At 47.0% G+C, this 27680-nt stretch overlaps 1 protein-coding gene and 1 non-coding gene across 2 annotated transcripts in view; both read right to left on the bottom strand.

The window, feature by feature from the left end:
• Positions 1 to 27680, bottom strand: part of EGFLAM (EGF like, fibronectin type III and laminin G domains) — a 164741-nt gene that overhangs the window by 7915 nt on the left and 129146 nt on the right. The window contains exons 14-20 of the mRNA XM_036849240.1: positions 25144 to 25269; positions 23783 to 24026; positions 20069 to 20180; positions 15768 to 15884; positions 13197 to 13377; positions 4870 to 4948; positions 1731 to 1874 (exon numbers count right to left, since the gene is read on the bottom strand). Of these exons, the coding sequence (XP_036705135.1) occupies positions 1731 to 1874; positions 4870 to 4948; positions 13197 to 13377; positions 15768 to 15884; positions 20069 to 20180; positions 23783 to 24026; positions 25144 to 25269 (1003 nt within the window). The remainder of the gene's footprint in view (positions 1 to 1730; positions 1875 to 4869; positions 4949 to 13196; positions 13378 to 15767; positions 15885 to 20068; positions 20181 to 23782; positions 24027 to 25143; positions 25270 to 27680) is intronic.
• Positions 12812 to 12883, bottom strand: TRNAD-GUC. The gene has a single exon. It is a non-coding gene; the product is annotated as a tRNA-Asp (tRNA).

The following is a 27680-nucleotide window of genomic DNA, read 5'->3' as shown; positions in this document are numbered from 1 at the left end:
GCTGGGTTTTCGCTGGCGGTTTAGGGAGAAGTTGGGCCTCCCACCCACGGCTGAGCTACTGTTTCAGTTCCCTTTTCTGGGCACAATCAAGTACTTGAGGCCTTGGCGAGGTTAACCACAGGAAAACCACAAGAAAATGGCTTTGCGCAGCCAGCCTGAAACTGGGGTGTGAAGAGCTCAGCATTTGACCTCAGGGCCCGGGGGAGGGGACGGAGGTGGTGAGAACTGCTCTCTCCAGCTTTCAACCACACACTCGGCTCCCCAAAGTCCCCAACAACCATAGGGCCGCATCGCTGAGCGCGCTCTGCTAGGTAGGGGCAAGCGTGGTGTCGGACAAGTGACATTTCCTTTCGAAATGCCTTTTGTTCGAATTGCAAAGACACAGCATTCTACCCTGGCTGTCGGCAATCCCAGCGCATGACCCACTGAAGCCCCACAATTAAGCCTTCATCTCCTCTGCAGTTCCGCTCTCACTTTCATCTATTTCAATTCCAGTTAATTCCGTATCATTTAGTGAACACTTGTGCTAGTCACCAGAGGGGGGATTAAAGAAGGGAAAGCCAGAGAAACTCCTGTCCCCATGGAACAGATGGTGAGTAGGGGTTTCAGACCTTAGCAGGCGTCAGAATCACGTGGAGAAACAGTTAACAGATTGCTGGGTCCCACCTCTAGAGTTTTTCTGGTTCAGTAGGTCAGGGGTGGAGCCTAAAATTTGTATTTTTAATAAGTTCCCAGGAGATGCTGATGCTGTGGGTCCGGGGACCACAGTTTGAGAACCACTGGTCTAAACAAGATATTTCTAACCTTGAGTGAGGCTGTGCTATCACAATCTCTAGAGAAGCTTTTTCATATTACACAGCTGGGGCCTGCCCCTTGGGAATCCCGCTGGCACCCAGCTGCCACCCAGCTTCTGGTGGTGAGAAGTCGTCCAGGTAATCCTTTAGCTACTTCATCGGTACCCATCTGACAAATCTGAGAGCAGTCTGAACTCACGTAAAAGATGTTAGAACTTCTGGAACTGGCTTATCTGTTATCACCCAAGAAGCACTTTTAAAAATCCAAATGTTGGGTTGCCCTATTGAGATATGAATCTGTGCTTTGTTCTTTGCAGTGGGAGATTGGAAAAAGCAGGCATTCTCCTTCCCAAGGCTCCAGAGTGAATAGGGAGCAGAGTCAGAATATAAAGAAAGGTCTCGAGACTAAATCTTCAGATCTTCCTGAGCTGGAGGGCACTGGGCCAAGTACCCGAGTCCATGCTTGGCAGGATCAAAGTCCTCTTTCGACTACTTCCTAATTTGTAAGTGGGGAGTATATGGCAGTAACATAGTAGAACAGGAGTCACAAAATTTTCCTCTAAGGGGCCAGATAATAAATATTTCAGGCTTTGCCGTACAGTCCCTATTGAAACTACTCAAGTGTATCACTGTCGCGTGAAAGCAGCCGTTGACAGTACCTAAATGAATGAGGGTGGCAGTATTCTGATAAAACTTCATTTACAAAAATGGGTGGTGTGCCAGATTTGGCCGTCAGGCTATAGCTGACCAACTGCTGCTCTAGGGATGGATATTGGAAAGAAAGACCAGGAGCCTCAAATTAACTCGGAGCTGCAGGCAGCTGTTCATTCTAGCAGACTGTGTTCTGGCTCCCTCTGCAACCCTCCGTTTGGCGTGATCTGTACTGTCTGAGAAAAATCGCAAGGTGATGTAGAAAGCAGCTGGAGTAGGGGTTACCTGAACACCAGGGCTCCATCCCGAAGGCCCAAGGAAATGAAGTCACTGTTGGGTCTCATGGGGCTGTCTCCCCTCCACATCAACAGGCCATCTTTGGCAGTTGTCTTAAACCTCATGAATGCATTTGATCTGGATCCTGACACCCTGGAGGAAATACACAAATAGTTACATCAAATCAACCAGTCTCCACCAACATTCATTTCTGAGGAATCCCAGTTTTGTCTGCCAATTATAAAGATAATCTGACATTTCTGACTCTTACTACCAGGAGATTAGAAAAGGCATCACCACCACAAGTCATGCCATGGGTCTAAAGGTCTGACCTCCTCATTCTGCAGTTTGGAGTCTGTCTCTCTCCCCAGGTGTGGTCAAATGCCGCAAGAGAGCATCTGATGAGTCACAGATCAGCCAGACTGTGGCCAATGCCACGGTCCCAGCCTGCACCCCCAATACACACTTCAGTCTTCCCTCTTTCCTGTACTACCACTCACGGGTCCTTGGGAAAGTGTCTCCTATTCCTCAAAAGGAAGTGGTTTCCTTAATTACCAAGAGGTTCAAGTTGGCAGCTACTCTGGGCTATGATCGTGGCTGTGGATGGTTATCTCTGGAGATGACATCCTTGAGGGCAGAGGAGGAATGACTGGACAAGGGGCAGAGTGTCAGTCAAGGAAGGTGCCTTGATGGGATAATGGTCTCGAGGGGTGTTGGGGCAAAAGCAGGGTGGAGAGGAACAGGAAGATGAGAGGAAGGAAGGGTGGTCAGGAAGGTCAGGTCCCGGCCCTACAGCTTTGGCTGGGAATAGGATCACGTGATTATGTGTCCCTATCAGTTCTGGGATGTTCTTAACAATTCTTGGGAATAGACTAGTTCACAGATCCAGTTTCCCTAGAAAGTGACCAGTGTTTCATCTGCAATAAGGAGAAAAGCAACCATGAGGTCCTTAAATAAAAGGTGAGATAAGAGTAAACATAATTTAATATTGCTCCTAAGATGGCACTACTGGAAAAAGCTCTTTGTCCATTTTCCTGTTATGTGTACCATCCCTCTGTCTCACGAACATGGCCTGAAGCTGCAGAGTGCATTCCGTAGTGAACAGTGGAGGGGACTTTTGTCTAAGGCTTCCCAGAGCCTGAGCTAGACAGGAAGAGATCAAGTTTGCCCTCCCCAGGCAGGGTCTCAGAGTGGTGAGCGAGGAGCAGGGTCCATGATACTGACTTCTTCACCAGGCCAGGTGCAGAGCAATCCAGCCCCGGGCTGTTCCCTAGAGAGCTGCTTTCCCAATCTTTTGCCCAAGTTTCCTTCTTTCCCTCACTTGCCTTGGATACACTGATTGGTACAAGCCAATCACGATGGTTCCATTTCTCTTGCAGTGACTGGTTTAGGGGTGGGCATGTGACCCACTGTTGTCCAATGAGACAGAGGAAATTTATCAGGAGGATTCTAGAAAAGACTCCTTTCCTTTTTAAAAGAGTCACATAAAAAAAAAAGTTTTTTTTACTTGCATGGGATATTGCCATGATTTATAGCCATTTAATGAGCATTTATGAACAACTGTCTTGTAACCACAAAGGGTATGACCATTGGAAAATATGCTGAGGATAACAAGGCAGGAAAATGGGTCTTTGATAATACAGTTGATTATCTGAATTAATCAACTCAGGATCCAGTCTAAGTCTGGACAGCTTGTTATGTGAAATAATAAATACCCTTCATGTTTAAGACATTTTGAGCTGAGTTTCCCGTTACTTGCAGCCAAAGGCATCTAACTGAAACAGACCCTGAACTTGACTTTTACCTGCAGCTTCACACACATGCACACGTACACGCACCTACATATATGCACACAGGTGCCGTCGGGCTTTCTGCTTTGGGGCACTGCACCTCCTACTTTCACCAAACCCCTCTGCTCCCAACCACCCAGGGCCTCTCACTAAGCACCAGGGGGCTAGAAACTTGGGCCCTGTTCACACCCTCCCAGTTTCTGGGGACTGAACACCCTTCCATCTCTGGGGAAAAAGGGCTGAAGAAAGAAGAGGGTTTCTTGGCTGGGAATCCATTTTGCCTAAGGCCCGTGCAAGACAACCTTGATCTACACAACATGGGATTAGAGAAACAAAGCCCTGCCTGTCTGGTGTGTGTCCAGAGTCACCAGGGACACTCAATGCCCCAGGAAAATGTCTCTCAACCTCTTTTGTTCCTCGAAAAGCCACCAAATCCCACCCTAAGAACTGGATGCCTTTGGCTTAAAGCATTGCCTTAGTCTGTGAATATGCGATCAACCTGAAGAGGATGGAAAAATTCTAGAATGATTGTGCTGGCGGTAGGGTGAGGGATGGCACGCTCTAAACTACAAAGAGCTAGGGGGAAGGAAAAGAAAGAGAAAAGGGTAAACTGAAAGCGCCAAAGCCAAGCTTCACTCGATTGAAGACTTTGCCTAGAGCCAGTCTTTCCCATGTTGTGTAAAATAGGCTATTCCAGACCAGGAGCTTGGACCCCGGAGCAGGGCTGGAGCTTCTGCCACCAGCGATTAAAAGCCACAGCTGTGACTCAGGCATCTCCTTGGATCAGGCTCTTGTATCCACATGAAGAGAGCTGAGGAGCCCCCCACCGAACTGGAAAGAGCCTGAAGAGGACAGTGGACCTCGTTGATGAAGACGCAAGGTAGGACACGGACTTGGGGCTGTTGTCTGGTGGAGGGTGCCCCAGAACCCTTCCTCAGCTGACCTCTTCAGACCATGGCCACAGAGCAGCATGACGCTGACCGCCCTGCTGGGGAATCGGACTCATATAACCCCGGCTTCGGGAGCATCAAGTTCTCACTGCTTCTCAAAGCCTGAATACTAGAAATCCCGGGGCTGGGCACGTCCCTCTCTCTGGGAACGTCCCTTGGACCAGAAAGGCTTTGGGTTGTTTGTCATGGGCTTGTTTCAAAGGCTGCATTTTTGAGTTTGTTTTTTGTGTTGTTTTGTTCTAGTTTCTATGTTTATTTTGTATGTTTTTCCCCCCGGGACTATGGCTAAATTCTCGTGCCTTTTTGGAGAACTATCTTCTGGCACGGAAGACAAGGAAAAGCTCTGGGAAAGATATTGAGAAATTGACCTACCAGGAGATAAGGGAGGTGCCTGTGGAAGCTTCTTACCTCTTGAGGATATCTGGATGGTCATATGTCAGGTAACTGCGGCCGATAAACTGAGGGATCTCAATGGCTTCTGTGATGGCTGAGACAGAACAGAAAATGGAGGTTACACGCTACATGACTCTCTTGGCCCCAGCACTCCACCACGTGGCAGGAAAATACAAAGAAAGCCAGCTCCTGGAGGTAGGACATTTATCAACTTGGCGGCCCCTTCCTCTTGGCTGCACAGGCACTTGGCCTGGTTTGGGACTGCCCGGCCTGATGGCCTGTAATTGGCATCTCTCTGCTGTCCCCTCTCTGGGGCTGGCCGTCACTCCTATCGGTCTCAGCACTGCCGAGAAGGCTCGCAATATGCCAAAACTTGAACTGTGCCCAATTATTCTTGGAAGCCAAAGGGCAGGTCTTGGGCCATGCGAGGAGCAGCTGGGGATAACCCTCCTTCTCCAAGGGAGGCAGAGAAAACAATCCCTTCAACAAAACCCACCAGGATTTCTCTAGCTGAAGCCAATCTGGTCCAGAGCCCTTTCAGCCATGACCTTAGACACTGGTGAAGCAGAGGGGATGAGGCTTTGACAATTGTTTGCAAATCACCTCCCCGAGTCGTATTTCACAAGATTTTCACCACAGTCACAGGAAGGAGCAGGGAGTGCGGGGGTGGGGGGGGGGAAGGGGAGGGTTTGATTGTTCCCATTTTTATAGAATAGGAAAATGAGGCATAAAATCATCAAGGATTTGCCCAAGATCATACAGCTAAGAAAGCAATAGACCATGAGCCAGACCGACTCTCCCCAGTTCTGGCCCTCAGCCCACTTTTTACTTTTCAATATTTTAGAAGTGTGTTTCCTTCCTCCCAACTTCTCATCTTTGTTTTCTTGAGGAATCTCCTCCTTCCATACAGTCAGTAAAAGAATAGGCTAAGGAGTTGTGTTTGGTGTCACAAATTAGGGATAATTTAGGGGATTTCTTCTAAAGAGATTATAGCAATATCTCTTTTCTCTTTAGAAAGACACAAATGGCAGTTTAAATAAATTAAGGTAGAGTGAATCTCATGTTTAAAGAAATGTACAAAACGAGAGAGAATAAGCCAGTTTATAAAACGAGTTCTAGTTTCACAAAAGCTTGTTGTTGGTACAAAGAAGACACTGAACTAAGGACTCTATACCCAGGGGAGAAAACGTATAATTATTGACACTACAAACAGCAGGAGAGTTCTAAACATTAAAAGAAAGAAGGAAGGAGGGAAGGAAGGAAGGAAGGAAGGAAAGCAAACACAAAACCCAATGACACTGGGCCCCCAAATGTAAGTTCCTATGTTAGCAGGTCACCCACAGCAGGCTCCCATCCTCTTCATAAAAAAAATAAAGGAAGGAAGGAAAGGAGGAAGGGAGAAAGAAAGAAAACAAGAAATGCAGAACAGAAGTAAAAAAATGTTAAAGACAGTTTCTGAGGTAACTATCCAAGAAATTGCTTCACTGTCCTCTGAGGCAGCACAGCCGAAGACAAGGGCCTGCTGACCGGAGGGCCTTTTAGAGACTGAAATGAACAGCTCTTGCATCTTAAATTCTGGGCTGTACCACAGGCCTGTCTTCCTCTGCTTAAAGTGAGTAGGAGGAAGAAGGAAGAAAAGGAAGTCGAGAGAAGGAAAAAGATGCAAAATGGCACGAGTAGAAAGATGGTGGGAAGAGGGAAGAAGAAGGGGAAAGTAGATGCCAAAAGAAAACGTGGAGGAGAAGGTGTAAAAATGGACGGCAGCCCCGGGCAGGGGAAGGGGAGGGGGATGGGAAAGGTGAGGCTGGGAGAGAGGACCCAGAGGAGCAGAAATAGAAAGGAGAGGGCCAGAGGGGGGGATGAGAGGGAAGAGTGCGGAAATGCAGGAGGGCAGGAGAGCTCTTAGCTGGGCCGGCAGGCCCGGGACTGCAGGCTGCTAGTGCTGAGACAGGAGGAGAGCTAAACATCGACCCGGCGCCCCTGCTGGGTTTGGCTGAGCCTCAGGCAGGGCCTGTCCCTGCTGTTATTGGCCATGGATGTGGGTCTGTGGCCAATAGTCATCATTCCCCTGGACTCCTTGAAATGGTCAGGACGCGCTCTGCACCTGGACCCTCAAAGGGGTGTGTATGAGCCCCGTCCAGGTGCCTGCTAAGCCCCCCAGCTCAGGAGCTCAGGGCTTCCCGAGGTCCAGCTGGGAGACAAGTGTGTTCCCAGGGCCGGCGATTTTGGAGGAAGGATGCCCACCGCCCTGGGGGGTGTGTCCCCCTCATTACCTCTGCAGGCGGTTGGCCTGCTCTGTGCCCGCAGCCTGCCCTGGCATGAGCCCAGGGCACTGTCACAGCTTCTCAGAGGACTCACTGTACTTACTATTGAGGCAGTAGTTCCCACACTCTGCCAGGTGCCAGCATGAAACAGAACAGGGAAGGTCAGAATCTCACAGTCATTGTAAAAATCCCAATTACTTTGGTTGCAGATTTCTGGGAACCAGCCTTGCTGCCCTCGTGGAGCCCTGCAGGAATTCACATTCGTCTTACGGAATGTGAATCTGATTCCCAACGGGAACCACTGGAAATCTTTTCTCCTCATGGTTAGCACCAAGTCACCCAACACGCCTCGCCAGTCCCAGCTCACGAGTGGAGGCACAGGTGGTGGTGGGCCAAGAAGATGTGTGTAATAAATTATCCTACACCTCTGAGGCTCCCCTGAGCTTGCGCTGACGATCCCCATTTAATCTAAACCTGGAGAAATAACTCCTTGCTGAAGTTACTTACCTTGTCAATGACCATTTATTTTCTTGGCTCCAGGCTACGTGTGAAAAAGGAATGATAAGCCAGCCAGCTGCCTCTTTTCTCTCCCTAGTGGAAAATATCACCCTAATTCCCACCCCACCCCCTTTGCAATATTCCAGAGCCCTGGTGATGTGGTGATTAACAAAGAGCAGGGGAACGCTCTAGAAATGACACCACTGAATACAAAAATGGTGGAAATATACTCAGTGTCGTCACTGAGTGGATAAACATTAATTCCGTCCTACAACATTAGAAGTGACCATCTAGCCCTTTCTGGCCCTTTGTGGTTTGTTTAAATATTGTAAGCACAGCTATATTTGATCCTAACCCTTTATATCCGATTTCTTCTACATTGTCTTTTTTTCCGTGGTAAAGGCACGAGTCGAAAAGTGTTTTTGGTGCTTCCTCACATTTAGACCTAAAAGCTCGTGCCATCTGGTGACACAAATAATACCCCAATGAATAGCAGCCTGCAAGCTAGGCAAAGCATTTTCCACTGCAGGGACTTGAAATTCCCAAGGGACCATGATGAGCTAAAGGGAGCTTGCTGGTTCCTTCATACAGTCCCAGGACCAGTGAAGGAAGGACCTGGGGTGTTGTAACCTAGCTTTCCCAGCAGCCAGGACTCCTCTCAACAACCCCCTGAGAGATGGTCATCCAGCCCCAGGGAACACTTTCCACGATGGGTAGCTCTCTCGCCCATAGGGCAGCACCCTCCCCTGCCGGACAGCTCTACTTGGAGCAGATGTCTTGGTTCCATGAAACTGACTCTGCAGCCATAAAGTAAAGAACAGCAAAAAAATGTTTTTCCAACTAATACTAAACTTTCATTGGGTTATTTGTATGGAAATATGTTAATATAAATGTTTCAGACATTACATGAAATTTCTAAAAATCTTATATGTTCTGGTATAATGTTATAAGTCATAATCCTAGTTATTACTTTAAAATGTAAATCTCAGAAATAACTAATTTTCTTGTCAACTGCATTATTATGATCTTTCATCAAATCTTTAACTGTGGTCATTTTTAAGTCTTTTGTCATTTACAGACAGTTCTGGGTGTACTCTGATGCTTTTGCAAATATGTTCCTATAAAAGGGTTTCATCTTCAAGAAATTCATGGAAAAGACTCTGACAAGTACAGGTTTCTGGTAACTGACTATACTGCTGAGCTGAATGAATAAGCATTTTCAGAACTCTAATGAAAAACTGATGAATTCATAAAAGTGCTAACAAAAGATCAAGATGAAAAAAAATGAACTTTCACTGCAAAGTAAAGGAGCTGTTACAGTGGAGGATTACTGGACTGAATGTCAATATTATGACATAGTATGAGTGTGTTTCATGTTTGGTAATTGCAATCATTGTTGCTTTTGTTGTGGTCATCCATGTACAATGCTTGGTGTCAGTCTATTTATCTCTTGTACAAATAAAATAAAGTGTGTGTGTGAAAAAAAAAGTACATATATATGATTTTTTAATGTCTATAAACAGACATGATGCATATACAAAAAAAAAAAAAAATGTTTTTCAACACTACCAGTCTTCAGCTATCTAAACATGAACATCTAGGTTGAACACCCCCCCAAATTTTCCATTGTTTATGATACACCATCAAAAGAAAACAAATTCCCTGTAGTATGCACAATTTCTATGTTTTATTCACTTGTGTTTTTTCATACTGAGTTTTCTTAAATTATAGCCCATACTTAATGATGCTATGTGTTTTATGCACTGGGACTCCTCTCCCCGGCCAAAAAAAATCACCCAAATCAGACCCAGCAATACGATGTGAATTTACTAAACACAACATAAAATGTCCAGAATGTGGGAGATCAGCATGGGTCAGGCAGGTTCCCATCTTTGAGGACTGCGCACCCCTGACAAATGTGTGACCTAAGCCATTAGCTTTTGGTGTCGGTAGTGAGTGTGGCGCGGCTTCAGCTGCTACAGAGAAACAACCCCATCTAGTGGCCTGCAGGGTCCTGCATGGTCTGAGTCCAAACTCTAATGCAGGGAAGGGAAAGAAGGACCGGGCTCAGAGTTCCTTCCCAAGTGGCCTGTCTGCTATGGGCTGGGGGAACCCCAGGAGGAAACAGCTGCATCCTGCACCCCTGTCTTGGACACGCAGAACATAGCAAATGCTCTGAGAAGTCCCACAGAAGAGACAGTGGTTTGTTTACCCAGGATTACCCAGATTTATTTGACCCCAGAAGCCCCCTCCCATTTTGTGCCTATGAATGTATGTTGTCTGTCTCTCTGTGTGAGCATAAAACAGCCATCAGTATTCCTTGGAACTTAATTTTTTACATGTGCTTCGTGGAACTCTGCTTTAACTTGTTAGTAACTTAAATACAAGAGCCCTGAGGGACTGGGACACAGGTGGGTAAATTTGGATGAGAGCAGAGAGAAAGAAGACAGAAATCTCTAAGGATGGGGAGTATCTTTTTGAGGAGGGCAGCTTTTTGACACCCCTCTGGTGAGATGAGAAAAGGGCCTCGGTACTAGGGTACAGCATGGGTTGCTGAGGTTTGAGGTGGAAGAAGGCACCTAAGAGTGACAGCCCCCAAATGGATGGTGAGGGGACCACCAAGCCCTATGGTTTTTGCTGGTACCTGAAGTCGTGGCTGGGAGTTAGAAGACCCTCTGGCTCCTCCTGCCCCAGCTGGGGACAGAGAGGCTCACTTTTCTGCAGTTCAGTGGGAGCCCGGTGTCCACCTCCATCTGGGCTCAGGCTCTGCTCCTGCCTCTGATTTTGCCAGAGACAAAGGGCAGGACGGGGGTCCCAAAACCCCCTCAATGTTCTGATGGTCTGGGAGCCTGGACCGCTCCAGGATTTGTCTGAGTTTCTGGCCCCAGCCCGTCTGCACCACCAAGAGGTGAGAACAAGTTTCCAATCTCCCGACTAGGGTCCCAGTGGAATTCTCCTCTGAGGAGGGCAGAAAGAACCAGACTCACTGAGGATCCCAGAAGCTAATTTCCTGACCGAGAAGGTGCGCCTTGGTATGGACTGAGCGAGGCCTGGCGCTGGGGATTTCTACACCCCGCTGCCCACTGTAAAAGGACTGGTTTAACTTCTGTGGGGAGTGCTAGGAAAGGTTCGTGCTTTTGAAGCATGATCTGTTAATCAGGGAGGGAAACAACCCTTAAATATATGAGGCTAAGAATCACCTTGCTGGATCAGACAGGATTCTCTTTGACAACCAAGGATGGCTTCTAACCATTCTTTGTCTTTCTCACGAAGAATATACCCCAACTTTTAGACTGTTCTCCTGCATCTCTGTGGAACCAGCTCTCCTCCCTTTATTTCTGATCCTTACTCAGGACTAGATGCTCACCTCAAAAGTCTGTCTGGTAAGTGTGCACCTCTGAGAGCCTGCTGGGGCCTGGAAAAATTGTCCTTAACAGTCCTAACCTGCACCCAGAGTCCCACTAATCCTCTCAAGCCATATAACAGGAGAAGAAATTATGTGACACAGGCCATGCCTCCTATAGATGAATCTTCTTAGGATTGGCAACAGCTGCCATTTTGCCAGAAACACCATCTTTATTTCAAAGCACAGGGAAATACTGATATAACACAAGGACAGCTGATGTTCTGTCTGGGTTTTAATCTTGGCTCTAGCCTAGGATGTTGCAGAAAAAGAGCCCTAAAAGCCCCCCAGATCCCCCCTGCCACTGTCCATTCCCTTGGATCTTGCCAGGAGGCCCAGGCCCTCATCAGCGATCTGACTCTTCATTCTGGGGAGATTTATTTCTCATTGAACCTGAACCTATAGTTACAAAGCTATACACGTGAGCACTTTATATCTGTACGGCTAATGTTCTGTAATGGGAAAGGAGGGTTAACAAGATCACAAATTATCCTTTCCTTCCTCCTTTAATTCCCAAAGCTAAATGTTCACTTAAGCTTGGACTCTATATATTGACCATTAGTGTTAGCATTTAAGGCAGGAGCAAGCTTGAATTTGCCTGCAGTAAAATTGAAGACCTAGGAGATTCAAATGCTGATGTGTGAAATCCAGATCCAGTTTTCTGAATGAACGGGCCACTCGAGCTAAACCTCTTCAAGTACATGCTATTAGCTAAACAGTGATTTGCTCGTTAGAATTATAATCAGGCTCATTCACAAATGTTCTTCTTCTTTGGGGGTTCGTCACCAAGGTGAGCTATGTTAATAAATATATTTCATATGATTTGCCATGCAGGTTTCAAAATTCATTTCAGTATACTGCTACTTAGTCTTCCAGCTGGAAAACTGGCACCTTTCATATTTTCCAAGACTGCTGCAAAACAAGCTCTCCTAGCACCCCATGTACCGAAATATCTACCTGTTTTCCTCTAAACCCCACTTCTAATAAAAATCAGGAACCTGGAAACAAATAGGAAAGAGAAAGAGCACGTTCCTTCACTTAGGATGGCTGCCTTCTTTCCTTCAGGCCTGTCTACCTTTTTTAATTAGTTCCCAGACAGGTGAAGTCACCTGGCATTTTAACAAGAAGGCCCACGTGGCCCGACATGACACAGTTGCACAATGCAGGCCTCCTCCGGATCCACCGTGGCCTCCGCCTCCTTGAGCTGGTGTGGAAAGCTCAGTCCAGCAGGGCCTGTGGTCCGGGACCTGCTCTGCTTTCACACAAGGGCAGGTTGAAAGCTGAGCAGCTCACAGCACTTGCTGATGCATTTTATTTTTCTCACCAAGAATAATAATGTTTAATATTGGTTGAGTACTTACCAGGCATTCTTCTAAGGAACATGTGCTGCCTCATTCTTCTTCTAAGGAATATGCCTTGCCTCACTTAATCTACGCTACAATTCTCTGTGTCATACAATATTGCTCTATTACTCCCATTTTACAAATGAGGAAACTGAGGTACAGAGGAAACATATACAGCATGGAAAATAGCAGTCTACAGAAGGTTATTGATATTTTTGTTCGGAGCAACTAACGTACAACTCATATTTTGCCATACTCAGCAACATTTCTCAGATTTCTCTTTACAGCATTCACAGGTAGGAGTCAAAAATATTTAGTCAAAATATTTATCCGTCTATGAAGCCCAGGCATCCACCTGTCAGGATAGGCTCTGGGAGTGGCTCAGATGTACGAGTCCTGGAAAACTCCCTTACCCATATTATGAGTTAAACTTTTTTTTTTTAATTTGGTTGCCCAACCAGGGATCGAACCCGGGCCCCGGCAGTGACAGCGCCGAGTCCTAACCACTGGACCATCAGGGAATTCCCTACGAGTTAACCTTTTGATAGCTAGACCATGAGGGGATTCTCAGGGAAGGAGCCATGACAGGTTGGGGGAAGGGGGGAAACTATTTATTTACTGTTTACAGAACTGTTTCAGCATTTTAATTCTTATTAAATAATTATAGTAGTTTATATATAATTCATCATCTAATATGCTATTGACATCATTGATAAAAATAATTGGTATGGCTGTCCCGGGGTTATCAACTGGTCCCACAAACGGTCTGTCCATTCCCTCTGCTTCCAGAAGCAGCACCTGAGTCCCCTCTCCCCTCCCCTCCCCATGGTGTACCTTTCTGGCAGTGCAGCCCCTCAAAGCCCAAGGGACAGTCACACTCATAGCCCTCCTTCCTGGGTCGGCAGCTGCCCCCGTGGGCGCAGGGGGCTCCCACGCAGGGGTGGGCTGCATTCTCCACGTTCACGCCCCACGTGAAGTCATGCTTCACGTGGATGGTCCGGTCATTCAGGATGATCTTAGGAAAGAAAATGTAAAGAAATTCAGGAATTCAGAAAACGTCTTTTCGGTCTTCTACAGCTTTCCTCAGCTAATGTGAACTATGCCTAGTGAGGAAGCTTTAAACAAAAGAGAAAAAGTCCGGTTGCTGCTTTTACAGTCTCGTAAGTGACACAGGAACTGAAGTGATTATATCTGGTGTTTGGGAGACTCTGCATCATTTATAACACTATACACGCAGCTTCCTCTGTCTCTGCAAGACCTGGCTACTCAGTGAGGTCGTAAAGAAGTCCCAATAACCACAAAATTAGGGTTCTAATTCTGCATATTAGAATCACCCGAGGTGGAGGGGGGGAGGGTTAAGAAATATACTCATGCCCAAGCCCCACCCAGATCAAGTGAACCAGAATCTCTGTGGGTGAAATGGAGTCATCGGTAACTTTAAAAAGCTTCCCAGGTGATTCTAAGGTGCAGCCAAGGTTGAGAGATGCCGCTAATAAAGCGGAGTAAGGAAGAATACAACACAAAATGCTACACAGGCAGGAATCCAAGGGCGGGTGATTGCGTGTGGAGGTGGTGGAATTGTACTGCTGTGTCCTCCTGGCCAGAGTTCTCTGCAGCTTCTTCCAGCTCCACCAACTCGGCCTCCCCAGTTGCCCCCCTCCCTCCTGCTTCCTTCCTCCCCTGACACTCTGGAATCCCCTTCCTCTCCACATCCTCTTCCCTGGAGTGAAACCCAGGTCACATTCTTAGCACTGCTGGGCATATTCACTGGACGAGAGAGTGCTCTGCTCTCACCCCTTTTCCCTGCCATGGGGCTCTAGTGAAACTGATGATGAATTACAGGGCGAGGTTACTGGTCTCCCCAGCCACAAATGAACGGAGTGTGCACTGGCCCTGAGCTGTTGGTATTTCAATGTCTCACAGGCTTTGCTGAACTCAGAGACAGAGAGAGAACACATCCCAGGGGAAGGTCCACCATGCAGGGGGTCCTAAGAGATTAGCAGTGGCACTTCCAGCCACTAATCCATGTTTCCACAGGTTTGCCTAGTTGTTAGGGAGTGTCAGGAGAGCTGGGAGAAAACTTTTCCCTAGCCCTGAATCTCAGAAGCTGCCAGACAAGAGCCAGAACCTTTCCGCAGTCTCCTCCTTTTCTTGCTGAGAATGCAGGACTTGAACAAGCCAAGAATGGCGCGGTCCGCTGCAGGATAAGGCAGAGCCGATGACTGGGTCACTGGGAGGGGAGGAGGGCCTTTCCAGGGAGTAAGGAGGAAAGGCTTGTGTGTGCTGTGTGAAGAAGGGCAAAACCTGACACAGTAGGAAGGAAGGTGAAGCCTCTTAGCAACTCAGCCCGCTTCCTAATTTCAAACCCGTGATTACACACGGCCTATGGGGGCCGTGTCCCCGCCCCATTCCTGGAGGGACAACGGTCTGAACTGAGGTGTCATTGATATCACAGTTCAGCAACAAAGGGAAGCACACCAGAGAGAGGAAATATTGACTGGGATACAGAGTACAGAGCCCCAGGGGCCCTTCCCAGAGTCCAGATATGCAAATCGTGAGAGGACCCTCTCTCACTGTCCCTCCATCATCTTAGTCTCTCCTTACTTTGCTGCAGGTCTGAAAGGGATCAGTGGCCCCCCATTCCCCCAGTGGTTGCTAAAGAGAAACAGGATGCAGCTAACATCCAGGAACTGGATGTGCTTTTCTTCAAATTCTTTCCCCCCAGTGTTTAGTGGTCCTGGAAATCTGGGTTGGTGGGTCAACCTGCACATCTGTTGCAGACAGAACATAATCTCATGACTGGAGAGATCATGGGCAGCCCCAAGAGAAGGAATAAGAGACAGATATGAATGGGGTCACTATCCTGTCTCTTTTACTAGCTGAGTGGATTTTTTCCAGACCTTCTATGGAAGGGCTCTAATCTGTGCTCAAGAATATGATTACATGATTGATGAACAACTGCTAAATCACGGTGGTGGGAATGGGAGTGGAGGCGGCGGAAACAATTGGGTCTTGCCTTGAGCAAAAAGCAAAGTGACCCCAAAGAGAAGCAGGAGTCCCTTTGAGACTTCATCCTCTTCCTTCCCTTTTGTAGAAGCGTCTAGAGCGACCTGGCGCCAGGTGCCTCCCTCAACAATCCTAGGATATTTTAGTGGATGTGTTGTACAAATTCATCTTCACTGAGTTGCATTCATGGGATGTCTGCTGGATCTAGCTAGGAGAAGACGTTATAAGAAAGTGGGGTTGGAAAGGTGTGCTCTGAGCACTAAAAAATATAATCTTAAAAACGTTAAAAGTTTCTCCAGCTTTCTTTCTTGGGTGCAGCAGGTTGCACTGATCACAGTCTTCAGTTCCATTGTCTGCAGTCAAGGTCACACAATACACATGAGGAAGGGAAGCCTGTACCTTCTGGATGCTCCCACTGAATGGCTTGAGGATGCCTGAGTTCTTCTTCACGTCATCATAATTGGGGACCCCACCAATGAAAATGTCCGAGTTGCACTTAATCTGGGTGAAGCCTCCCTGCCAATAGATGAAAAACAAAACACGGTGCAACTTCAGAAAAAAATGGTTAAGATTACCAAAGGTACCTTTGGTTCCCTGTCAGGGAGCAAAAGTCAGAGACAGTCTCAAGACTCATCATGACAATCTGTCTACACATTGGCTTGACCTTTGCCTTGTTTTGCATTGCTTCTTACCACCTGTTTGAAAGTAAATTTCTTGACATTTCTGAGACTCAGTTTCATCATCTATAAAATGAGAGCGAATACGGTAGACTGTTCCGTCATCAATACCCCTCTCCCTGCAAGAAGATTACCTCCAACCTGTCAATCTCAAGTGGGGCTGTGTAACTTGCTTTGGTCGATAAAGCATGAGCAGAAGAGAAGTGAATCACTTCTGGGCAGAGGCTTTCGGAGCCAGGAGTGGTTCACCATGCCTTCTTCCCCCACGCCCTGTTCCTTCAGCCTGGGTCTCAGATTAAAGCTGCAGCTGACCATTGATGGACATGTAGTGTGAGTGAGAAATAACTCCTTATTATAAGGTGCTGCTATTTTGGGTTTATGTGTGCCTGACTGCAGTACAGTCTAGCCTGTCCTGGCGGCTGAGATTCCACTGATTTAGCGCTTTGCCTAGAGTTGGATGCAGGATCTGCGTTCCAGTATGGCTGCTACTGTTATATTCACTAATGGTAAAGATAGAACCTCTTTAGGCCAAGAGAAAGGGAAGGCATGGCAGGTGGGAGGCATTCCTTGTTATCAAATACAAGGGCAGAGAAACTCTTTTCCAGGCTCTCAGAGAATTCCCCATTGTCAATCCCCAAAGGCTTCCCCTGCTTCTGGTCATTTCAACAGCCTAAACCCAATGGCTGGGCTAGATAACAAGCTGTGTGTGAGACGTAAGGTCTAAACTCCTTTAAACATGAGTCTTAATTAAGCAAAATGTTAAAATGTCCTAAGATAACATACAAATTTGAGACCTCTGGGGATGAACACACTTTGGGTAACGTAAGTTATTGTTTCCTTTGATTTATGATCAAAAGAAATACAAACAGTAGCAGCATTTAATTATTTAACAAATATTATTGGGTACCTAGTATGTCCCAGGTACTAAGTGCTGCACAAACAACAGTAAATAAGAAAGCCCAGGTCCCTGCCCTCCAGAGGCTTATGCTGGGGTGAACACAGACAAGTGACCGGGCAGGTAAGATTAACCCTTTGAGGACTGTCCAGGTGACTATGGGTGCACCTGGCGGGGAGGGGGCATCGCATACTCTACCCCAGACATAGGGAGTGGGGAGGTGCACTAGGAAGAGTTAGAACTGAGAAAGAAACTGGACAAAGTCAGGGCTTAGAGGGCATGTAGGTATAGGGCAGAGGCAAGGAGGGACCAGATCATGCATGGATAGAAATGTGCACTTCACCCCAAAAGCAATGAGTTTTCAGCAGGAGAGAGAACAGTCAGACTGTGTTTTAGGAATATAACTGGCCAGAGGGAGGAGAATGGATTTGGGGTCTGGTTGGGATGGAGAAGAGGAGACAGAGAGGAGGGAGCTCCATCTAGGGGAGCGCTCACAGTGGCGGGGTCCAGCCAGGTAGAAGCAGAGAGGTCTTGGATTAAACAGATTGAACTGCCTTCCGTCAGCAACCTTCAGGCAGCTTCGAGGGTTCTTATTTAACTAGCGGGGAGGCGGAGGGGGGTGGTCATCAAAGAAGGGCTTTCGCGAATTCTTGTGGCCCGATGAAATAGAAAGCCAGACAGGAGCTGTCAACACACACCCCCATGAACCCATCTCCATCTTGTCTTTAAAATAAAATACTAGGAGGAAAGCAGGAAGGCTGCAGGGTCAAAGGGATTTCAGAGAAGCAGGCCGTTTTGAAAACACTTGCAGTTTCTTGGTTGGGTCCAGCGAAAGGGGCGGGGTCTCGTGGGGCGAGAGGCGTCCCTTTTGGCTGCCCATCAAACCTCCCCCGCCACCGGCCGGGGGATAAGAGGCGGGGCTGCAGCGGCCACGCCCACGCAGGACCACAGGAGATAAACAAACAGACCCACCAAGGTGGGCCTGTTCTGCCGTGGGATGCTCTGGGCCTGGATCTGCCGCTTCCGTTCGGCTGGGAGTGGTTGGAAAACCTGAGCAAACGCCCTGGTTGGGTTCTCCCGAAGCCCTGGGAAGCACTGCCTTTCCTCTGAGTCTGCACAGCTTGGCTCACCTTGCACTGTTGGTGTTTCTCAGTGCAGCCAGCAATCTGGCCTCGAGTGTAGCCCGGACACTTAGGGGCTGGGTTAGCCCCCAGCAGTATCCTCTAATCCCTGTCCCCACCCGTCTCGAAGCTCCAAGACCTCTGCCCCTGTCAGCCACACCTTTGAACACGGTATGTACGGACAGGACAGCTGGGGGGGCAGAGACCCCTGCGGGGTGATCTGATTAAGGTTTAACTCCTGGAGATCAAGCACTGGGCCTTCCCACTCCCGTCTCAAGGCAGCGTCACAAGAACCGCCCTCAGATGCACACAGAATAGCCACGCCTTCCCTCCCACGTGCTTATACTGTTTCCAGGTGGGCAGCCCTCCGGTCAGCTCCATCCGTTCAAATAACCAATAGGGAGGACTCTGGTTTTACCATATTGTCTAATTCTCATTCCCTGGCGTGGCAGTAACAGAACCCGAGGTGTGGTTTCTACCTTTGTGTTACCTCTTCACTGTAGGATCCCAATGGTAAATGCTGCCTCCTGAAGAGTTGCTTATTTAGAATCAAAGGCCTTAAGCCCACTATTTACAAACATGCCCATCCTAAGTTTTTGTTACTGTTTTACAGATGTTGGTAACTAGGGCCTAAAGCGATACACTGCTTTTTTGAATTTATATTATTAAGTCAACACACAGTCAGATCTATGCTTGTGAGCTTCTAATCTTGTCTTGGACTAAAGTCAGCTGTTAGAGTTTTCTGGATTGTACAAGAAGTGACTCCCATTCTCCCTTTAAAATCCATTTTCCTTTATTCGTCTCCCTTCCTTCTTCCCTGCTTTCCTTTCTTCCTTCCATCTTTCCTCCCTCCCTTCCCCTCACCCTTCCTTCCTTCCACAAATATATATGGGATATTTTCTAAGGTACTCGCCTCTTGAAGCAGAGCCCAGTTTCTGATTCTTCTAATTCCCAAGGAGGTCCTTGGTTCTGATAGGACCACCCACCATTGTTGTCCCCCAAGCTCCCTTCTTGACATGTGTGTCCTTCTTTCTTCTCTCCTCCTCAACCAAATACCTCTTACCACCAAGAGTCCCTTTTCCTTCCTTTTCTTTTTTCTATCAATTCATTTTCTTATCAGAACACCCACATTCATCAATGCCCCCTTTAAATCTGTGATGCACAAAATGAAGACTGTTGTAATGAACATCCTGGCAAATCTAAAGTCCCCTCTGTTTTAGGGGTCTGTAAATTTCGTGTGTGTACAGAATCGCAGTAGGTTATAGTTTAAAGCAAATCTCTCTTATCGCTCCTTAAAAATGTCATTTTCCTTTGAACATGACCTTGGAAATAAAATCATGGATGAAAATTATAAACTTGAGTGGAAATTCTGAGCTCTTGAGGTTATTATGATAGTACACTATTAACAGTAAGTAAAGCTACAAAGTGCTGATCATATGCCAGGTTCTGTGGTGTTTTATAAATACAGTTATTGTAATTCTTACAACTCTATAAAACATCATTATTGTATCACCATTACCCCATTTTTTAGATGCAAAAACACCAACTTGGGAGATCGAGTGGCTGGTCCGAGTTCACACTACTGGTGAGGAATGGAGCTAGATTTTGAACCCCGTGAGTCTGGTTTCAGAGTCTGTGTTCTTGTCAGCTGTGCGACCACCCCATCTCTGGCCCTGCCTTGGAGTTGTGTTCTGAACTACCTTACACACCAACATGAACAAAGGCAGAGGTTGGGAGGCATGGAGGTAGGCAGGCAATTTTCTAAGCGCTACATTTGTATTCGCTCACTCCATCCTTCCAACCACTCTATGAGGCCCCTCTTATTATCATCCCCATTCACAGTTGAGGAATTGCAAAGTTAAGAAACTTGCCCAGTAGGAAGCTTGGTTGTTAGCCCAGGTAAACTGGCACTGTGTTTAATCATTATGCTGCCACTTTCATCTCCAAGACAGGAAGGAAATAGTAACCCCATTCACATAAGCCATCAGGAGGTGACGTCCTTCTTACCTCCGCCATTCCCTCCACTACCTTCTGTGTATCCAGCTGTAAGATACCATTCTTCGCTGTGCGAGACACGTGCAGCTCGTGCCAGTGACCCAGGGTGAGGGGCTCTTCACTCCTGTTGAAGGAAGGAAACTGAGCATGGGTTAGCGTCAATGGCGTTAGAAATAATGGCCACCAATCTGGCTCACATGAGGCGTGCCAACCTTAGGCACCTCACTCTCTTCAGCAAAAAGAAAAACCTTCATTCCTTCTTGGTAAACACCGCAGTGCTAGCTCCATTTATTGGACCCCTTCATGGAAGGAGTAAGTATCTCACTTATCATTTTACTTATTCCTTACAACAAGTCTGAAATGGGGGTAGGATTAGTCTGGTTTTCAAGATGAGGGGGTGACATGAGGCTAAAGTGTGATCAGAGTTGCATACAAGCTTTGAAGAAGAGAAAATTATATAGGCTATGATGCAAAACAGATTCCTTGATGTCCTGATGTCTGTAGCATCCTCTGAAATGCATAAAAAATAAGATGGATGGATGGATGGGGAATATAAGGATAAATAGATACATGATAAAGCAAATACAGCAGAATGTTAATTGTAGACTGTAGGTGGTGGGTATAAGGATTTTACTGTACAATTCTTTCAACTTTTCTATATGTTTGAAATGTTTCATAATAGAATACTGGGGGGACAGTTTCCATGTTGTCTGATATTATGAAAAGGATTAAAAGTACTTTAAAAATTCAGTTATTAATTCAAGATGGAAACACTTGAAGTTTAAATAATATTGATAAGAGTTTTACAGCGAGGTGTGTAAAAGGGTATAAGTATTGCATTTGTGTTTCTAAAGATGTCTATATAGTTCCTGGCCTTCACTGAACCTCCCAATTATTTTTTGGTCCTGGATCATCTTTAGAAACCCACCAGGAATACCAATGGGCACAATTATTGAAAGGTCTCCACCCCCTCACTTGATTTTTTGCTCTGGCAAATGCTTTTGCCATTTGTCCTTAGCAATTAGAACTTAATCACCTTGGCTCAATCAATATGCAATAAAGATCTTGTTCAGCAGCCCATCTCCATAATAACTAACGGCGCCTGAGCCTGTTGTCGTGTAGAGGTCATTCCCCGTCGACACGCTGCTTCCCTCAGCAGGGTGATACTGATCGTGGCCATCATGAGCTCACTGCAGTTGTCTCGATTTTTGAATCAAGTTCATCATAAATCAGACCACCTTATCCTTTTCCTAAAGTTAAAACGATTTGGCCAATTCCGCAGCTTCCTGTAGTTGAGTCTTTCGCTGAATTGTCTTAATGAAGCAGGAAGTCTTGGAACTGGTTTTCAGAATAAACATCTTCCAAAGGGCCGTCTGAAACACTAACCATGATCGGTGTTGTCAGTTACATTGGAGAGGGGATGGCCCAGGGGAGCAGACGGTGGTCTGTTCCTTGGAATCTCTGAGTTCTTGCCTCCTTTTCATCACACCTAATACTAAAGAATTCTTTTTCCAGGCGCCTTTCCTGACAGGCAGGGAAGCAATAACTTATGTGAAAAGAAATGAAAAACACCTCTTGTCAAAAATAGAAACAGGGGCTTCCCTGGTGGCGCAGTGGTTGAGAATCTGCCTGCCAATGCAGGGGACACGGGTTCGAGCCCTGGTCTGGGAAGATCCCACATGCCGCGGAGCGACTAAGCCCGTGAGCCACAATTGCTGAGCCTGCGTGTCTGGAGCCTGTGCTCCGCAACGGGAGAGGCCGCGACAGTGAGAGGCCCGCGCACCGCGATGAAGAGTGGTCCCCACTTGCCGCAACTAGAGAAAGCCCTCGCACAGAAACGAAGACCCAACACAGCCATAAATAAATAAACAAATAAATAAATAAATAAAAAATAAATAAATAAATAAAATAGAAACAGAATTATGAAAGAGGGAAATGCTGGACTTCTAAGGTTCCACTGTGACCCCATAGCTGGAGCTGCCACTGTCGAGGTGCAGGGGGCGGGGGGCAATCTGTGCAGGACGAGGGCTGATGAGCCCCGACCCTCCCCAGCCCTTTCTGTTCATTCCTTATCCAGGAAGAGGCCATTTGAAAGTACAAGGTGATATTCAAGGTGTCTTCCTTTCTCGACCTGACAAACAGTTCTAAGTGAATTGCTTAGACTGTTTTGCATAATCATATGTAAATTGAATCAATTAAATACCCACCAAAGTTGTCTTGAGACATAGGATGTTCTTGCATAACCAGAGGTACAGAAGTGTTTGTCCATTCCCCACGTGGGAGGGCTCACTGATGTGTAGGAATTCAGCCCTTAAGGACAGAAATGAACTGTCCTTTTAAAGAACTGTTGAAACCTAATGCAGTAGGCTCGTCCCATCAGCCATGAAAAATGATCAGCAATTAAGGGCAACGCGTGGCTATAAGATCTCAGCGACAAATGCTTTCTAGAAATGACAGTCTAGCAATATGAATTGTGATTCAATACAGCCCTCGATTTCCTTTAAAACAACAACAGAGACTAACCGATTTCCTGCTGCAGGGCACTGTTGAACAAAACACCACAGTGTGTTTCAAAAGCGAAGAAATCACCAAATGTAGGAACAAGAGGCATGCCTGCATTAGATTAGCAGGCCTCCGGCTTGAAGGTAAAAAAAAAAACTACGATGGGAGGAACACAGTGAGAAGAGGGAGACATAAACAAGTAAGAAAAATATCTGCACCTCCCAACTGCAGGCTCCGAGGGGTTCACAAAGATACTGCCACACTGTATAGGAACAATCGATCTGCTAAATCAATGATTAGTACAAACTAGATAACAGAAGGAAAGTTTTGATAACCCAGAACCAAATCTGCAGACACCAGCAAGCGCTGTAGAAGCACTTAGTTACTCCATGCTATTGAAACCAGTCATCACACAGCCTTCACGAGCACGTTGGTCAGGGAAGGGTCTTTGAAGTTGCTGGTGATTTGCTATCAGCTTCTCTATATGGAGAACAATAAGAGCCATGCCAAATAACTCGTTGCCACCAAAGAAATAAAGCAAGAGGAAAGTTAAAATTTAAAGTGAGGCCACCCCAATCTATTGATGCATAGCAATGAATGATTATGTGACAATTATGTATTTATTCAATATGAGCATGTGTAATGTAATGCCACAATGTGTTCACTCAATGCTGGTGAAGAAGTAGGTGTCCTTTTGAAATCCTCTTAATCTAATGGAAACAACTTGTTAAGCTTCTATCAATAGGATGTTTGTGGGAAATAGGGCAGATGAATAACAATTTGATGTTTTTAAGTGATTGTGGCTCTGATACACACTACTTCCAATGGACAAAATAAATAAATAAATAAAGTGAGGTCACCAAGGAAATTTCTGTTCATTACATTTCTACTGGTACTTTTTAAACTAGTTGTCATATATTTGCCCACCAAGTGATGCTCTGAGCAAGGTACTGATTGACAATTTATCACGTTTCTGCTGATTGCGTTGCATGATCTTAGGTGGAGAGGACTGGGTAGTTATTCAAGAAGAGGAAACCTTGCCAGCAGGAGAGCATGATCTCTGGGAAGCATGTCATCTGTATGAATCAGGACAGGTTTCAGAAAAGATAACTGTGTAGGGAAGACAGGAAGAGAGCAAGCTGGTAGATGACAAATTTGTCTTTCTTCAAAGTGACTGTTGTCTGGCTTTTGAGGGGAGGGGGGCCTGACGGTCTCAGCCCTTACCTGAGAACACCAGTCCCAGAGCCACAGTCAAAGCGGAACTCCACGTGGCCCCCTGCCATGTTGATAGACAGGAAGTCTTTGCTGTCCGTGTCATAGCTGTACAGGAGGACGCCGTCATCTGAGTCAGGCCAAAACGTGATCTCAAACTCCATGAAGGAAAGGTAATGCCTGGGCTCCAGCGGCCAGGGTGTTGCAGCGTAGGACCTCAGAGACTCTCTGAACTGAGGAACGGTCAAGGTGAAGGCTGAAAGAACAAGCACGTGGTTAGAAATCCCTCCGTGCCAGAACTAGCATCTTCTTTTCCTCCTGGGTACGGAACTAAACTCTATTTCTCAGCTGCTCTGAAGATAGGTGGCTGGTGTAGCTGAGTTCTGGCCACTGGAATGTGGGTGGGAGGAGTACACAGAATTCCAGGTCTGGCCCCTAAAGCTTCCCTCCCTCCTCCACTTGCTCTGGCTTCCTCGCCTGCTGGCAGGATGCAGGACTCAGTGGAGGACGCTAAGGCCCCAGCAGAGCCACTAGAAGGCAGGCGTCTACGTCCCTGAATGACTATGTGGAGCAGAGCACGCGGCTCCCACGGACCTCCAGTGACGTGAGCAGGGATCAACCTTTAGTACGTCAGGCTACAGAAATACGAAGGTGGTGTGTAACAGCTTGGGCTTACTCTGACTCACAACGCCCTCTTCTAGGTGACAAGAAATTTGAGATTACACAGTGTTAAAAAAAAACTTTTCCCCGGGATGGTGTCTTAGGGCCAAATCTGAATCACTGGCAGAAAAATTAAAACATGTTCAACCCTGCTTGGTTTTTCCAAAATCTTTCAAAATTTCCATTATTATATGTGTGTATTTGTGTGTGCATGTGTGTTTATATGTCTGTATACATATATGGGTATATATATAAATATAATCAATATATACAGTATTGAGAGGTAGAATAATTCAGCAGAACGGTACCAAGAAAAAGAAACATCACATTGTTAATGTTTCTGTGTGTGTACCTTCCCAACATTTTCTCTGGAACCCTCAGATATTCTAAGGAGCCTGAGCTGTGAATGCTTCAAATTCTGACACAAACCACACAAATATAGGCTTTTCAAAGCTATTTGAGGGCCAAGATGAGCCCACCAAAGCCCGGCCCAGGAACATCTTAAAGAGAACTTGTCTTTGGCTGGTTTGCCACTCTGACGCTTGAAGACACTCCAACCTGGTTAAAGAGAAGATTCTCCCATCCCTCCCAACAAAGCAACATTAATCCCATAAAAATATACGGGACCTTGCTAAAAGTACATTGATGAAAAATTACATCAACATGAATTAACAACGCAGACAGAAATCGCCATCAGCTTGCTTCTTTCTCACCGTCTTCACAGTGTCGACCTCTAAATCCCAGGGGACAGAGGCAGATGTAGGAGTCAGCTTTGCTTGCTGTGCAGGTGCCACCATTGATGCAGGAGGCTTCATCACAGATTCCACTGCTGCATTCCCCTAAATACAGAATGGGAATGACAAAGCCCGATTCATCGCGTGAGCCAGTCCGAGACTGAGCACGCCGACAGCTCACGATTCTGAACAAATACAGTTCACGCGCCACTCCTATTGATTTGCTCCTCTGCACAGCTGCAAACCAGCTTTCAGGAGAAGTGGAACTTCCCTTCATTTTAATTTGATTTTGGTTTGCTCTTTACGAAGAGCCACAGGGACCCTTTCAAACATGGTGGACACAGTCAATCAAATAATAAATTACTGGGCGATTTTATGACCACTGACAGGGATGACAGAGTTGTTTCTGCCTGTAACTCATCTCGCTGTTGTTCTCACAAGAGTGTGTTACCATCCCTCCAATGTCAGCAGAGTGTTTATGTTAAAAGCGTTCTCATTTGTTTGGCCCCAATTACCTTAAGTGCTGCCCGCCTTCTTGGTTGAACGTTGGGTCAAGCAAGATAAGCACAGAAGGAGGTAAGGAGACTTGTCGAAGCTTATTAACTGGCCTGGACTGTCAACTCCTCTGTCTGGAGCAGGGAGGTGGGGGGGCTCCATGATACCTTAGCAGGGGCCTCCAGAATCTCTACTTCTAAACTCAAGGTTACAGTCTTATGAGGGACAGCAAGGTGACCGGAAGTAAGAAAAGTGCTGAAAGGTTCAACATCAGATGGGTTAGTTCTCTCTACCAAACACACACCGGAGAGACCCGTAAAGGGTACACTTGGTCATTTCCAAGTGTAGGTCACCAGATGAAGTGAAAGCAAACTGACTTTTCCTGGGCTGCTTTTCTTCCTTTCCTTTGCTTTCCCTTTCTTCTTGTGTATAAGAAATAAATGAGGCAGATGGGCCACAACCTGGCCCAGAACTACAAAGGTGAGTCCAAAGCCCTTTTTCTTGGGATGGAGGCAAAGGGGGTGCATCTCTGGCTGAGCCGCGAGGGGTCCAGCTCTGCGTCGCACAGTCTCCAAGGTGACGCCCGTGGGAGCTGGTAGCCGCCCCCCTCCCCCCTCCCCCCCCCTCCCCCCCCCCCCCCCCCCCCCGTGAGATGAGGAACCCCCGCGGCCTGATTGTGTCATCTCAGCAGGTGAGCCTCTCATCCTTTCATCATCAGTCATCTGTTTTTGTTGAACGGATCCAGTCTTTTCTTTCCCTAAAGCCTCCTCGGGAGGAGGGGGAAGGGATTGGCATACTGCGTACCCAGGAGAGGAGACCCCCTTCAGGAGCTGATAACAGGATTTAATTACAGCCCTTCCAGATGACTTGCCCCTCCAGCCGGGTGGGCTGGCCTCTATGAATTCCAGCTGGGGGCCACTGGAAGTTCAGGCAGAATTGACGGTGGTCTCTTTTTTTTTTTCAGCCACAGCCCTGAGAACATTGCCAGCAACCACAGCCTCCATAGAGAGGCCGACTTGAATTTAGAGAGCCAAACTCTCACAGGGCCCCATGCTCCACCGATTTCTGTGGGCTGGGAGGCTTTCTCAGAGAAGGGCTGGTCCCACAGGAAGAAGTGGAGTCCTTGGCTTATCTTAGATACACATGGGAAAAATTATTTCACAAATTTGCTTTGTAACTATTTATTTTTTATAGGTGGGAGTTGACGGGGAGGGGGGTTGAAAGCCAGCCAGAGATGTTTACTTGATGAAAGCAGTGTTTCAGCAAGATTGTGCTGGCAATGGTATGCAAGATAGATTGTGAGCCATGGGGGCGGGAAAGAGGAGAGAAATCCTACGGGGAGGTAAACTGCGGCTGGAGAGGGTGATGGCAGAGGAAATGGAGAGAAAGCGAACAATCAAAGACGCGCAGGGCAAGCAGGAGTAGCCAGCTCATTCTAGAAGCTGAAGGTGGAGGAAGACTGCAGCATAACCTCCAGGCTTCTAGCTTGGAAGACCGAAAGGAGAGTGGCAAGAGGAAGGAAACGAGGGAGGCTGGGAACAGGACCTGGCTTCCAGCGAGCAGAGGAGCTGGCTTTCGTTCAACTTAAGCGTAAGGTGATGGTGGAAATATCTGCTGCTGAGCCCTTCCTGCACACAGGTGAGGGCTGGAGACACAGCAGCAAGGTAGGGGCGACCCTGATACCAAGAACGTATGCGCTCCTTGAGAGAGGACAGGATGGAAGGGCCCCTGGAAATCCCAGGGCACCAAAGGAGGGTGAGGAGCTGGCAGAGAAGACAAAGGGGGAACAGATGAAGGACACAGAGGACCCAGACAAGGTGGGTTCCCAGAAGCTCAGGGGAAGCAAAAGCCAAGAGAGAAGTCAAGTTAATACCGCTGAGAGGTGCAGGAGGGGTTTGCAAAGAGAGAACCACTCACAGCTTCAGGAGAGCAGCTTTGCTTTGCAGTGGAAGGCAGAACCCCATCACAGGAAGTTCAGACAGGGGGCCTGGAGGGTTGCTGGACTCAGGTTTTGAAAGAGA

Source organism: Balaenoptera musculus, chromosome 3, assembly GCF_009873245.2.
Source record: "Balaenoptera musculus isolate JJ_BM4_2016_0621 chromosome 3, mBalMus1.pri.v3, whole genome shotgun sequence".
In the NCBI taxonomy this organism is placed as follows: Eukaryota; Metazoa; Chordata; class Mammalia; order Artiodactyla; family Balaenopteridae; genus Balaenoptera; species Balaenoptera musculus.
The sequence above is the reverse complement of the archived record's forward strand: the minus strand, read 5'-3'. Positions and strand labels throughout refer to the sequence as shown.